General features: G+C 43.9%; 1 protein-coding gene across 9 annotated transcripts in view; it reads left to right on the plus strand.

The window, feature by feature from the left end:
- Positions 1–7867, plus strand: part of IPO11 (importin 11) — a 232774-nt gene extending 224907 nt beyond the window's left edge. For 6 of the 9 annotated variants that reach the window (XM_039543641.1, XM_039543647.1, XM_039543646.1 and 3 more), the window contains one exon: positions 6273–7867. In XM_039543641.1, coding sequence (XP_039399575.1) covers positions 6273–6437 — 165 coding nt within the window. In that variant the 3' untranslated portion in view covers positions 6438–7867. Of the gene's footprint in view, positions 1–628; positions 781–6272 lie in introns of all 9 variants that reach the window. The other 3 variants (XR_005600208.1, XR_005600209.1, XM_039543648.1) reach the window with 2 other exon arrangements.
- The last annotated feature ends 7625 nt before the right edge of the window (positions 7868–15492 follow it).

Here is a 15492-nt window from a genome sequence, read left to right on the forward strand (position 1 = left end):
CCATGTGGAAAATGAGGCACAGAAATTAAGTGCCCAGGTTTACACAGGAGGTCCATGGAAGAACTAGAAATAGAAACCAGATACTTGATCTGAATTACGTGCCAAATTTATTTTTCCCATAGGGAGTTTTCCTGATTCATGTACAGAAGAAGATAAAGAATCTTGTCAGGTGTATATACATTACCAAGCTTGTTATCTTAGGATCATGTAGAAAAGTTTTCATTCATATAATGCGATAAATTCAATAAAATCACAACATACAATTTAAATAAAGTTCCCTAACTAAAGGTCAATTTCAATACAAACTTAAAAAAAAATTTTTGATACAAAATCACAATATTTTAGAAGACGGTACAGTTTAAGAATATGCAAATTGTTCAAATCTGTCAGTTTGCTATACAAAATATTAAAATGCTTTACAAAAATAATATTAAGTGCCTTTCATATAATTGTCATCTGAACAGAGACCTGTAAGGAACAACACATTCACACTTTACCACGTACGGTAACTGGTAACTTATTAATAGTATCGCAGCTTTCTAGGCAATAATGAGAAAATATCATTCTGTCAGAGAGATTAGTTTAACCAATCTTAGCATTCTTATAATTTTAAATTTCTCATCCAAAGATTCCTAGCAGCTGAGTTATTGGTGGGTCTCCTACAGATTGGCCTACTTAGCTGCTGTACATCCCAGGGAAAGTTGAATCTTTAAATTAAGCTTCACTGGTATATCAGACATCCAGGTGAGCACAATTCATGTGCATAAAGCTGACATGGAGGTAAGCAAACATAATACCGGGATTGTTAACAATTTAATTCAGCTTTGAAAAAGGGTCCTGATTTTGTAAGGATATTCAGTTCAGAATAACCAATCAAAGGGAGGGAGCACTTCAAAGAAGATATGATGACATAAGTGCAGAATATCTGAGGAAGACTTGATTGCTAAGAATGCAGTTTATCACTCAACGTGCCTTTCTTCCTACTTCAGTAAAACAAATCGTAAAGCAAAACCATCTAGTTACACTGCAACAATACATTCACCTGTTGACATTGCATGTTATCAGCTGATGGAAGAACTAGACAATGGTCTTATGTACAACAAGGCTAGTCTCCTGTCCTAGCTGCTATAAAGATATAAAACCCTACTTCCCTCAGATGTAGAAAATGCAAGTATTCCAGTAGCAAATTACAGGCAAAATTAGGAAGACACTATGTTCTGCAATTTTATTCCATGCACAGCATGGACAAAGCAAGTCTACTCTTATTCTGTGCAGTACAATAACATTAACTGATGCTATCTAAGCTGCTAGTAATCTGAAACAGAAACTTAAATTCACCCACGTTTTGTGAATGTTTTTCTGGCGAGTGAGCCTGATGAGAAGCTTTCAAATGAACAAGTGGTTTTATATAGTTCTGCTTCTGTCCTTCACTCTGAAATAGCCAGAAGGAAAGACTCAGTATTATCCAAAGCCAGGTGATTGTAGTTTACAGAGGTCAGCTACATTTATGCCCCACTTGGAGCAGGAGTTTGTCCTTTGGTTGATAGATAAAGAGGCATGTAATTCAGATAGAAATGAGTATGATCGTTCAGAAGACATTCAGATTGTCAAGTACATAGTATTTAACTGTTCCAAAATTATGACACCACTGCACATAAGCCTTGCTGCACAGCTATACGATGAGTTTGGGTCTTGCAATTTAATAGAGAGATTCTACACCTTCATGGATTTTTTTTTTCAATGATGCTGAGCTGAGGTGGTTAATCACTAGTGATGCAAAAACTGAAGTAGAAAGACTTAAGGGAGATTTGTTAATTCCAAACTGAATTATAGCACTTTGTGCTGGTGGAAATCTCATCCACAAAGAAGGTAATAATATAGACATCACTACAGAGACTGGTAATATAACGAACACCTTCCATTCATTGTCTAGAACAGCGGTCTCCAAAGTGGGGTGCGCAAGAGGATCCTTGGGGGTACGTGGCAGGAGGAGTGCTTTTTTTGTTTCTTTTTGGTTTTGTTTTTTTTCTTCGGCAAAAATGGTAGAGCCGGCGTGGCAGGAGGTGCGTGCTCAAATTTTTTTTACTGATAGGGGTGCGCAATCAAAAAAGTTTGGAGACCACTGGTCTAGAATGGTAATTCAAGAACAGTCTGCAGATAGTCCAGCATCACAAGAAATATCATCAAAGCTGGGAAGGAAGTCACCTACTCTTCCTGGGCAACCAAAGTATTTTATACAGTGTGCAGCATTTGAGAAACCTAGAACATGTCCAGAACCAACTCACTATGAAAAAGTACTTGAGAAAATAAAACTCCTGTCACTTATAAATAAACACCATCTGAGCTTGCTCTTGGTAACTTTTAACACTACTACCTCATGATATCCTACCAATACCAAATGATGATATTGTTCACACTCATGTGATTCCATTTTGGATTGATTTAAACCACAAGCTTGCAACAAAGAATAGCACCTACACAGCAGTTGCATATGCACTTATTGTGGATGTCCAACCAGCTGACATAGCTAGTCTATGCTAGAATGCTGAAATGTAAGGAAATAGCAGCAGCTGTTGCAGCTCTGTGCTGTTGCTCAGCAAGTGAAATGGGCTCCCCCAAATGAACTTGGTACCAGTGTGATTTGTCAGGGTGCTTTTCACCCAAATCACATTGCTAGTCCTTCTTATTGAATCTGAGGTGTATGCAGCTTGTACTCAAAATCAAATGCTTGTTGGTTAGTGATTCGCCTTGCTCTACATAGCTTGAATCTAGTATTTGAGGCCCTGAGTGCTCTGAAACTTTATTCATTTGTTAAATGGTGCTCATGTAGTTCCAGCATTTGTCTGGGAAGTGTTGGCTGACTCAAAAGACATTGAATCCTTACAACAAGTCATTAAAAAGCTTGATGCTGTAACTCAACATATGCTACCACTGCTGGAGGAATTTCAGACACAAGGATATGCCCAGTCTCCAACATTCAAGTTCTGGGATCATTTTCTCCGAGTTATGCAGATGTTAATTCTAAATGTCCATGCAGAGCGAGAGGTGATAGGAAACTTCACCTGCAGACATAACATGCCATACTTCCATACTTCAGACAGCCCCAGCTATGCCAGGTAGATACCTAGGGTGACCAGACATCCCATTTTTAAAGGGATAGTCCCAAATTTAAGCCCTCCTGCAGGTGTCCTGACTTTTCTACTTAAAAACAGGCAAATTGTTCCATATTTTCTGTCTCTCCTTCTCCCCTCCTCCCCCATCAGTACTGGCGGGTTCTGCTGCTGGCCGGATCCCTACTTGCCAGCCACCCGCCCACCAGTGGTGAGTGGGATGGGGTCAAGTCCAATGCTGGGGGTGGGTGTGCAAGACTGGTGGCAGGGTGAAGCAGCAGTGTGGGGGGCCCATCTGCTCCTCCAGCTGGTCCATCAGTGTAGACTCAGTTGCATGCCAGCTCCCAGCCAGCAGGACCCCACCCCATTTCTGTCCAGCACTGGCTGCTCACTGCAAGCTGCGATAGCTGGTGACTACAGGCAGACACCAGGCAGCCACTGGTTACCTGTCGCCTCTGCTGCCCACCCATTGGCCCTTTATGTGCTCCCCCTCTCTCTGGTCTCTCCCTGCTTTACCCCTTCACCTTCCCCAGTCCTGCTGCCCTTCCATATCCCACTCCCAGTGCTGTGTGGAGAACCAGCCCCCAGTCAGAGTGCTCAGGTCATTACCAGCCTGGCCGGCAGGCTCCTTCCTTCCCCCACTGCCTCTGGCTGGTCAGCGCCCCAGGAAAGTCCAAGACCCTCTGGCCCGAGGCACTGGCCAGGAGGAGCCAAGCCCTGCATGTGCCAAAGCCCCACACAGCGCTGGCATGGGGAAACCTCTCCACCCCTCAGCTAAGCTCTGGAGTGGGGGAGGAAGTGATTTCCACCCTGTTCCCACTCTTGCCCCCAGGGAGTGTGTGGCTGCTCCGTCCCCTAGGCACCCTCCCCAGCTGAGCCACCTCACCGTTAAAATTAAATCATGCATGGTAAGTGCTTTGCTGATTTGCAGCCTTTAGTTTGTATCTAAGTTTGTATCTCTGGACAGGTTCGCTGAAGCCCCTGCAGTCTGGTTCCCTGGGCCCTGGTGCACAATGCATCCTTAGGGTTTAACCCCTTCCTGCACGCACTGTAGCCGGAAGCGGCTGGGTTATGTCAGTGGCCAGCAGCAGCCTGGAGGTGTTACCTGCCTTTCAACACTGTGCGGGCAGGAAGGGAGAAGCAGCTTCCAGCCACATTGGGGTGTAAGGGAGGAGAAGAGATGAGCTCTACAAAGACACAAGCCAGGTCATCCCTTCCCCACCTCTTCCTTCCCTGCACCTGGAAGTAGCTCCCATCCCTTCCCTCCCACAAGGCTGCTGCTGGCCACATTCTGGTGTGAACCCTGGCAGAAATCTGATGGGGGGGGGCATGTGACCTTGTGTACCCCTCCCCCTCCCCCCAGCTGTGACACTGGGTACCAGGGGAGGCAGGTCTGTCCCAGAGGCCCAGCTAGGCATAGAGGGCGGAGAGCATTGGCCAGGAAGGGTCAGGTGGATTGGTCACCCTCCCCCCCACCCCCCAACTTAAATGCTTTGCTGGATCAAAGCCAAAATGCTCAGAACCTAGCGGGGTCAAGACTTTAGTTCCATAAGGAAGGACATTTTCTTCAGATATAAGAGAATGGTGTGAAATAGATTTCCGATTTCTCCCTTAAGCCAAGTACTAATTAATAATGGTAATACCTGAGAAGTAGTTAACCTCCCTCCCCCACTATTAATGTCAAGCAGCTACACCCTGAAAAAGGATCCACCAAGATGTACACAGTAGAATTAGCTAGTGTGTTTCAATTTGTGGAATCTCATTGTTTACAGTGAGGATCTGCATTGGAGCCCATGTGATTTGTTTTGGCAATCATTATAATTGCATATTAGTTATGATTGCTTATGGGTTTTGTCTAGAAATTCTTGAAAAGAGCTTTAAAAATTCAATTTTCAGATTGATTCTGGATATCAGGTACAAAAAATCCTAATGTATATTGGAGAATATCATAACACTGTTAAAGCACATCTGGGAGCAGAGAAGGAATGAGGGCAGAGCTGAGCTGGGGGTGGAGTGGGACTGTGGGTGGAGCTGGCCATAGAATTTGCCTGAATAAATTCCTGTTTGAACTAAGAGCATTTCTTTTAGAAAAAACATCCAATCTTGATTTTAAAATTCCCAGTGATGGAGAATCCACCACAACAAATTGTCCCAATAGTTAATTACTCTCACTGTTAAAAACCTACACTTTTTTTCAGTCTGAATTTGTTTAGCTTCAACTTCCAGCCATTGGATCTTGTTATATCTTTGTCTGCTAGATAAAACAACCCATTATCAAATATTTGTTCTCCATGTAGCTACTGATAGATTGTGATCAAGTCCCTGTTAACTAAATAAACTAAATAGATTAAGCTCCTTCACTTTCTCACTATAAGGCATGCTTTCCAATCCTTCACACATGCTCTGGCTTTTCTTTGAACTCTCTTCAGTTTATCAACATCCTTCTTGAATTGTGGGTGCTGGAGCTGGACACAGTATTCTAGTAGTGGTCATTATAGTACTAAATTCAGAGGTAGTATAACCTTCCTACTCACAATTCTTGAGGTTAGGGGAAGGTAATAACTATAGGCAGTTTATATACAAATTAGTTTGATTCACTGTAAGCCTCACAAGTCCAGGGTGTATGCAGATCATTATCTAGTGGTTAGAGATTAGACACGGAAGTCTACAGAATGGGTTTTATTCTCAGCTGTATCACTCATTTGCTGTGTGAATTTAGACCAACTTACATAACCTATGTATGTCTCTGATTTCCCATCTGTAAAATCTGGGTGATTGGCATCTCTAATGTGACCACCAGAGTAATATTTACCATACCTCACGTGGATGATGAGTATACTTAATGGTAGTTAATAAAGTATTATGAGATCTTCTGATGGAAGAAGTTATAGAAGTGCAAAGTATTTTAGCAGTTTGAGTCCATGATTTGAGAATGTTATTTAACTAGTTTGAAACTACAGTTTAATTTTCATTGTGGAGGTAACTGAGTTCTCCTTGGAAGAATTTGACTCAATGAGACCATTGCTCAGCATAAGTACAAAGGAAAGCAAAAACTTTTTATTACTTCAGCTCAGATTATAAAATAGATGTATGAATCACTGGTGTGTTGGGACTGCCTCTTGCCTGCATTACTATATTTTTGCTCTTATCTGTTTTCCACAGCTTGCACTGAAGGACCCTGTACACACTGTGTCGCTGCAGCAATTCGTCTATGAGAAGCTAAAGGCACAGCAAGAATTACTGGGAGAACAAGCCTTTCAGGCACTTATGGAAACAGTGGATACAGAAATAGTCACACAACTACAAGAATTCTTGCAAGGCTTCTAAAGAGTCAGAAACAAGATTTTTTATGTCTAACTCTCCAGTTCAAAAATATGAAAAAACACCTAGCCTTCCATCTTATATGCAAAAACCTGCTTAAAAGCTAAAAGTAACTTGTGTAAAAAATAATGAAGCAGAGACCGTGAAACTGATTTTTTTTCTTTATGTAGGATTGACAGAATAAATGTAAATTGGCTCCTAAGTAGAGTTTACAAGCCTGTTTCACAAGAGAGTGTAATTTTATATATATGAGGAATGGGGGGCTGCATGAGGTAACGTGTACAGTGAAAACAACTGCTTGATTTACTGTTAATAGAAAAAGAAATGTTTTGATTATCTTATAATTGTGTGTTTGACACTTTGAGGAAAAGTGAGGGCTAATGTAGGAGATATTTTTGTGTAACAATAACAGCTCAATTTGGCTGCCTTACATTTTTAATTGTTTATGACACCATAATAAAAAAAACCACTTAAACAATTATTGCAGCAGGAGACTATAAGACATTAAGTCTTTAATTGGATTTTAATATTATATATTACATACATCCACATACGTACATATTCCTAAGATTTTCATGCTTGGAGAGATAAACACCAGTTTGAAAAGAAAACAAATGTATCAGTCAAATGTTTTATTTTCATGATACTGATCCATGTATGGGTAAAATTGTTAGAAAAGGGAAATTGTCTCATTTTATTTTCTGCATACGTTTTCTACTTAAATATGTAGTGTAAGAACCCCAATACATCATGGTAATGCACTTCTGTTCTGTATCAGAGACCCGAGTTCACTTTCTGATCTTAGTCTCTCTCAGGCTGGTGGGAGCTGAGTGTATTGTGGATATATACCACCAGCCTTGCAAGAAGTTGAGGTGGAAGGTATGCTCTGTGTTGCTGAATAGTGCCCTCTTCAGAAGATTAAGGACCTGATCCATAGCCCTTTGACTTCAGTGAGCTTTAACCTTGGATCAGACACTATGAATGGTGATGAGAATGGTAAATTAAGAAAGATGGAGAAAGGAATGTTCGGGGCTCTGTCAGTGACACACAGGAAAGTTTCTGTCCATCCCTCTTTCCTGCCCTCATTCCCAGGAGAGAAAAAAAAGTGTCTTTTGTTACGTTTTGTTTTGTTTTTGGGTTGTTTGGTTTTTTGAGGGTTCAGGGGGTGCTTTACTTTTCCTATCTGCCCTCTATTGTCAAAACCCTTTTTAGTTGTGGATTATTGTATTTGTGTTTTGTTTTGTTTCGTTTTAAAGGAAATTGCTGAAAACATGGTAGCAAAATGTACAGTATAAATTTTCTATAGCAACCTGGGTACAGTATGTAACTGGAGAACCTACTGCCCCTTTGTAATCTTATAGAACCAAAAATGTGCTAGAAATGTTGATGCTTCCAAAAAGAAAACAGTAAAGTTTCAATTAAACTTTCCAAAGATACCTCACCTCTGACTGTCTTAATCTATATGCTTTTATTCTTAAGTATACAAAAAACTCTCAATAGTTTAGAGATGTATGCCTCCTTCAAGAGTCTTATTGTACTTATAAGGTATAAAAGTGCTGTGAATTGTAAATGGCAATATTGTTGTTCTGAATTCTTCACTACAGATTTAACTTTTGTGCTTGATGATTCAGGCTAAAAGCTACTTACCATGATTTACCCCCCCCCCACACACACACATACTATTAATATATTTCCATTACACTTTCTAAAATACATTTAAATAGAACATATTAAATAGGCTTTTTTGACATATTCTGTAGAATGCCTATGTCTGTTAATGTGATGATAAAATACTAAGGCATAAATACTTTTGAGGATAGAAATTCTTACAGAATGCACATATTTCCACCTCCTGATGGGTTTTCAGCTTAGGTATTGATACAGCAGATTTACTAAAATAGCTATTTTAGCTATTATTTTATTTAAATCCCTAGATAAAAATATAGCTTTTAGTTCAAAGTGCCAAAACACCCTAAAATCTAAGAGTATTTTTGTTAAAATGCAATCACAAAATTAACAAAAAGTTATTTTGAAAAATATGTTGTCTTTAATGTCAAAACAATACCTCACTGATTCCTAACGTGCCCACTCTCCAGGAGGATGACGTTTGAAACAAAGTTTTTTTGCATGTCATACAATGCTATATTATAAATGGATAGTTCTGGAGCTATATGACAGAGATGTCTTGAGGGAGTGTGTACTAGTCTGTAATTGATTCCAGTAATATATGCTTAACACGGCTTTTTTGGTAGTTTTGTTATTGTATGTCTATTAACTCTTGTTCTGCATATGGAAGATACCCATCCCCAATCACCCCTCAAAAGAAATGTGTGAAAGACAAATCCTAGAAAATTGTGAGAATTGATTGCTATGGATTAGAAAGGAACAGGAACTCAAGGTTGGTTGGGGCCATTCCCACTTTTGTATCCTTTCAACCCTCCATGATGGGAGGGGCAAATGATCCCAATGGACACAGCATTCCAGAAGGTTCTGGAAGCCAATGGCATGGGTGCCTTGATCCCACCAGTGTGAATATGCAGACACTCATCTTAAAAAACTCCAGTTACAGGTAAGTAACTTTCATTTTCTTAAGAGAGCTATGCTAACCTTGATTTCCACTGGTCTGGAAATAAATGGAACAGACTCTTTCTTACAGGATTTTGGTACTTCTTGAACTATGTTTACAGAGCTGAGAGTGATTTCTTAGAGATCAAAAATCCTAACCCTATTAGCAAAATTCTTATTATAATTGGGAAAATGTTCTTGTGTTTAGTTTTTGTTTTTCTCTCCCTATGGTATCTCTTTTTCTCTATGTTGAGTAATTAATTTAAATTAACAGTCTCTTATGTCTGATTTCATAAAATGCTGTAATCCAGTACCTCAGGTCGTTGGTTATTCATCAGAGGACAGCACCAGGATCTTGCCCATTCATTCAAAATGTAACTAGGCTTTGTCTTCCTCATAATTGCCATTAAAAGTCCAGCTGAGATAAAAACAATTCAAATAATTAACTGTAAACCTTAGACACAAAGACAGCTTGAAATAGCATTAATTCATTATTATTATTTATTAATTAAATAGACAAATGCAGGAATGACAGGGAACATGTCTGTTTTCTGCATGTGATTGTTTTTCATATTAGAGACTTGATCCACCCTTGGCTAATTAACAGACTATTAATGTTAAATGACTGTTATGATTAAAAATTTTAATAGGCTTTCACAACACTGTTATTGTTAATCAATGATTCTAAATCATTTAAAAAAAAAGAAGATTGTTCTTCACTTTGGGGGATTTCATATTTTAGCCCTGAACCATTAGAGCCAATGGAAGCTTTGCCATTTACTTCAATGAGTGTAAGATTAACCCTTAGGGCCAGGTTTTCAAAGGTATTTAGGTGACTGAATATGTAGATAGGCACATAGGTGCTTTTGAAAATCTCACTAAGTACCTTTATGTTGCAGATTCTCATTCATTACTAGTGGACAGAGGCGGATTACAGTTTTGAGGGGTCCTGGGCCAGAGCAAGAGGGGAACCCTCCCCACTCTGCCTGCAGTCCCCCACCTGCCCCTCCCAGCACTCCTGCTGGGGAGCAGGGTCGGACATGGGGGCTTCTCCTCTTCCCCACAGGAGTGCCAGGCCGGTGGAGCAGGGCAAGCCCCCGCACCCTGACCCTGCCCCCTGGCAGGCGCGCCAAGCGGGTCGGGGTACAGGGGCGCCCATTTTTCTTAAGGCCCCAGGCATAGGCCCCATTGGCCCAGAGGTTAATCTGCCACTGCTAGTGGGTTAGTGCCTCTAGCCTGCCCGGGGAATTTGTTGTTGCTAGTGGATCCAAGACAAAACTCTCTGCCTTTCAGCTCAGGCCACCAGATTTTCTGCCTCTGGTGGTAGATGGACTTGGGAGTTCAGTTTCTCCTGATTATTTGTTTTCATGCAGTTATGACATACAATCTTCCTCCTTCTCTCCCCTCATGGATTAGCTACAAAACAGCCTGATGGGTTCAATTAACTGGATTTGCTGCTGCAATGCCTCCCTGCTGGACTCCTCTGCCCCTGCTGAGGCATGGCAGAGCTCTCGTGCAAACACCTGGCTGAAATTTAAGCTGTGTTCCCTATGTGAGGCAGCTTTCACAGGCTCTACAGAGGGTGAATTATACTCTGCCTCTTCTCAGCCACCCAACCCTTGCACTTAGGGTGACCAGATGTGCCGATTTTATAGGGACAGTCCCAATTTTTGGAGCTTTTTCTTACATAGACACCTATTACCCCTCACCCCCTGTCCTGATTTTTTCATACTTGCTATCTGGTCACCCTACTTGCACTGTCAGGTACAGGTCTCAGACCTGGTCCCTAGCCTGATCCAAGGAGCTGTGACTCCAACACAGAAAAGCCCAATCAGAAGCTTCTGAACTTTCAGGGAGAAAGTCTTGAGGACAAGGAGAAAGCTATCCAGCCAGATCAGGGAGGTAAATCCCACAACGAACCTGGGCTGGAGAGGGAAAACCACCCTGAAAGGATCCACAGTTCTCCATCCCGCAATACTGAAGTGGGTCCTCAGCTCCTTCAGGAAAGAAGCAGGGCTTTTACACAGCTCCCCTTCCTTCTACTATGAATCAGCAGATTCTCATGATACTCCGGAGTAAGTACTGCATACCTCGGTCCCAAAAAAGCAAAAGCAAGAGTGTCCTTTGCAATGCAGGCAAAACTATTATTAATGTGGGATGGGGTAAAAATCAGGGGTTAAACCCCTTCTCCTTCGCCCTCCTGAGGGAGTGTTTGCTGGGACTTTTCTCCTGCACACAGAGTTTCTCTTGCTGTGCTCTGTAGCATGCTCACCGCCCCTCCCCCACCTGCAGCATGTCTAGGCAGGCAGAGAAGCTTCTTTGTCCCTCCTGTGTAGTAGCCCTGGTTCAGACTGCAGCCTCATGGGAATTGTGGCTGCCTGGCTTTCAACCCAAGGACCCTCACTCTACCAGGAAAGTGGCTCAGATTTGAGGCAGCAGCAGAATGGGAATTGTGCCCTCTGAGCATCAGCCATAAACCGTGCTGTGCCATGAAAAGGGACTCAGACTCTGAAAGGCGGGAAAGGGTCTCGGTCTCTTTCTACCTCCTTCCCTGCTCCACATTCAGCAAGGCAAGCAGGAGACTGCAGCTTTCACTTCTGCCTGCCCTGGCTCAGAGCCTTGCCTGGGCCCCTGCCCTGCAGGTTCAGTGCCTCAACAACAGGCAGGTACTAGAGGAAGTGCAGTTTCTTCTTCCTTCCCCTTACAGGACAGGCATGGAGGAGAGGGATTAGCTGGGGGGTGGGGGAGTCAGTCACAAGTGGAGGAGCAATGGAGAGAGTGAGGGTTTGGGGGAAGAGGAAGGAAATTCTGAGGAATGGGAATAGAGGTTGGAGGGATTGTGGAGAGGGGAAAGAAAGTGTCCAGACGAGAGACTGGGGGAGGACAGAATGAAGTATGCTGAGGAGAGAATGAGGAGTGGGGGGAAAGGGAGAGAGAGCATGCAAGGAAGAGGGAATAATTGGGGCTGGTAGAGGAGAGACTGATGTTTGTGGGGAGGGGAGAGGGAGAACGTATTGGAAGCGCTTGTGAGAAGTAGGTGAACCAAGTGAGCTTTCACATGGAGAGACACCTACGGGGGAATTTTGGAGGGAGTGGAAATATGGCACGCTGTCTGAATACTGCTGCAGCGCCAGATAGGAGTCTGTCCAGGAAGGTACCATAGGAGAGAGGAGCAGAGGCCAAAGTAAGTGGTGGAGCCTTGTTTATATGTATTTATTGAAGGGGGGGGGGAAATAGCTTGTGTTAGAACATATTTCTGCTGCACAACTTCTCTTCTGGCTCATAACAAATGTGTAACACCCCAGCCCCTCTACTTGGGAAATTTGGAGGTGGTTTAATACCACACTGAACATAGCCACTTTATGAACTTCATACCCTCATATCCCAGTGTCTGTACTTTGACCCATCAACCTTTTCCCCCAATCGGGGATATTACAGATTATGTATTCCTTATGCCACCCGATCTTAAACCAAACTTTGCACCCTCGATAATCCATATGTTGTTCCCTGATAACCAGAAACTTCTATGCTTAAACTCTGTACCGTTCACTTTTTTTTTTAACATCATCTTAATAACATTTTAAAATTTGTTACTGGAGGCTCCAGGACTAAGCCGTGCCCTTCAATTTAGTCCACCAGAAATTCTGCCTCTGGCACTGTAACAAGTTTTGTAACTTATCTTTGTGTATTAGCGACTTCATTTAAGCTAGTAGCTCCTCTCTCCTTGTCCTCAATTGAGGAATCACCCGGGAGCACTGAGGCTCTAACCCTCTTGTTCAGCACCACTCCAACAAGCTCCCTCTCCCACTTCAACAACAGTAGGGAAGTCTTGCAAGCATCTATAGCTTTGTCAGCTCTTGCAATTCCCCTGTCCCTGACATGATTTTAGCTGGGGTAGAGCCAGTCTTGGGATGATGCCAGAAGATCTAGCCCTCTAGCAAATTTGAGCCCTCTGGTTGTCTGCCCACTTCCCCTGGGGCAAAAATTACCAATCAGAGCTGCTGCTGGCGGTGATTGCATGCTCTCTCTTGTTCCTCTCTGTAGCAACAGGAAGCTATTATTATAAGAGAGAATGGGGGAGGAGGGACCTAAAGAGCCCTGCAGGTCAGGGCAGCTCTGCATCTTCCTTCCTCCTCTCCTTCTGTGACCAAATGGACAGGACATCACCTCTACTCCTCCCCCTCCTCTCCCTGCCTTCAGCCCCCAGCCTGAGAAAGGCAGAGGGGTATGAAGAGCCCCTGGAGCTGCCCCCCCCCCCCAGGATGCAAGAGGGACCCCTTCAGTCCTGTGGGAGGGGAGTGAAGAACCTCAGGAGGAGCATCCATGAGGCTGGGGTGGAAACTGTTTTGGGGGCTGGATGGGCTAAACTGAGGGTGGGCTAAGCTAATGGGGGGTGGTGCAAAATTAATAGCAAGGCAGAGGGGAGTTGTAGGGGTGGGAGAGCTTTTGCAGTGGGGGCCATAATCACTTTGCTCAATAAATTTGGGACAGTGTGCAACACTAATTGTCTCATGCACAGAGTGGGGATGGGCAGGGAGGTTCAAAGATCAAAAGACAGATAAAAACATGGTATAGTCTTTTTAAAAATTACGATTTTGGGGTTCTAACCTGATTTTTGATCTCTTGAGGTTGGCACTACTGTAATAGTCTAGCAGTGCTATTGGACTGTTACAGGGCAAGCTGTGCCCCGCTATTGCTGCCATCAGGCGGCCCTCACTCTGCCAGGGTATGGGGCTTTGAATTGGACCAGTACATGGGGCCTCCCCTCCACACAAAGCCACGGTGAAAAGGCTCAACTAGGAGCATGATGATTCCCAAGGATGCGAACCTCTCACAGCCTGCTCAGGGAAATTGTGTGAACTCCAGAGGTGCCTGATCTCTAAGAGACAACCTTTCATAAGGCAGCAATTAGTTTTCTAAATGGGCAAGTGATGTAAAAATGAGGATTTAAACCCTTTCTCTTTTGCTTTCCCACCCTAAAGGAGTGTTTGGAGCTTTTCTCCCACAATTCCCCTACATCTACACTACAAATTACTCCAGCTAACTTACATTGGTGAATGAATAATCCCCACCCCTGAGCAATGTAAGTTATACCAACCTATGAGTCGGTGAGGATCACTCTCTGCCAGTGGGAGAGCTTCTCCCGGTGACATAGCTGCCACCTCTCGTGGAGGCAAGAGTTATTAAGCTGATGGGAGAGCTCTCTCCGGTTGGCTTAGAGCATTTCACCAGAAGCACTACTGGTGCAGCTGCGCCACTGAAACATAGACATAGCCTTAGCCTCTCTCTGTGAAGCTCCATCTCAGTCATCCAAATGAGGATTGTACCTGTCTGGTTTTTAGCCCACGTATCTTCTCTCTGCCAGGGAAAGGAGCTCAGATTCCACATTTCTTGGGAAATAGCTCTGCGATCACTTTGGTCCAATCCTTAGTGCTTTTCTGGAAAGGTTTGGGTATTCATAGAGCAGGGGTGGGCAAATGTTTTGGCCCGAGGGCCACATCTGGGTGGGGAAATTGCGTGCAGGGTCATGAATGTAGGGCTGGGGCAGGGAGTTGGGGTGTGGGAGGGAATGCAGGGTACGGGAGGGGGCTTAGGGCAGGGGGTTGGGTGCTCAGGGCAGGGGCTTGGGGTGTGGGGTGCAGGAGGGGTTCAGGATGCTGGCTCCAGCCCGGCGCCACTTACCTGGAGTGGTTCCGGGGTGGCAGCAGGGCTAAGGCAGGCTCCCTGCCTGCCCTGGCCCTGCACTGCTCCCAGAAGCAGCTGGCACCATGTCCCTGCAACCCCTGGGGCAGGGGGGCAGAGGGCTCCGCATGCTGCCCTCGCAGTAGGTATCTCCCCCAAAGCTCCCATTGGCCACAGTTCCTCATTCCTAGCCAATGGGAGCTGCGGCGGGCAGTGCCTGCAGGTGGAAACATTGCCTGCAGGTGAGGGAAGTGCGCAGAGCCCTCCGCCCCCCACCCCTCTCAGGGGCCGCATGGATGTGGTGCCAGCTGCTTCCGGGAGAGGCGCAGGGCCAGGGCAGGCAGGGATCCTGCCTTGGCCCTGCTGCGCCACGAGGCTGGCAATCCCACGGGCTGTAGTTTGCCCACCCCTGTCCTAGAGCCATAAAGATATGTGAAGTAGATGTGCCAAACCTAACATGCTCATCTCACTCCCATCCAAATTGCTAAGATCATAAAGCTTCAAAGTTGCTACAGGCAAGATGTTAAAGTCTTGTACTCGCTGTCATTTTAAGCATCTGGGAAGCCATTCACAGATGGGAATCAATGATCCCTCTCCACAGTCCCTAATTGTGTTGTGTGAAGAGAGTGTCTCTGCCTCATCTGAGAAAGATTTGCAAAGTAAGTTTCTGTTCCTCTGCAGCGGCATCCTTTGGTAGGAAGGTGCAATTATATACAGTATCTTTGGGGACCACATTGTATTAAGTTTATGAATGGTTTAGAATTATTTATCTGACATTGAAGATACCACCATGTCCAATTGAAACTACAGAAGG

Source organism: Mauremys reevesii, linkage group 6, assembly GCF_016161935.1.
Source record: "Mauremys reevesii isolate NIE-2019 linkage group 6, ASM1616193v1, whole genome shotgun sequence".
Taxonomy (NCBI): domain Eukaryota; kingdom Metazoa; phylum Chordata; order Testudines; family Geoemydidae; genus Mauremys; species Mauremys reevesii.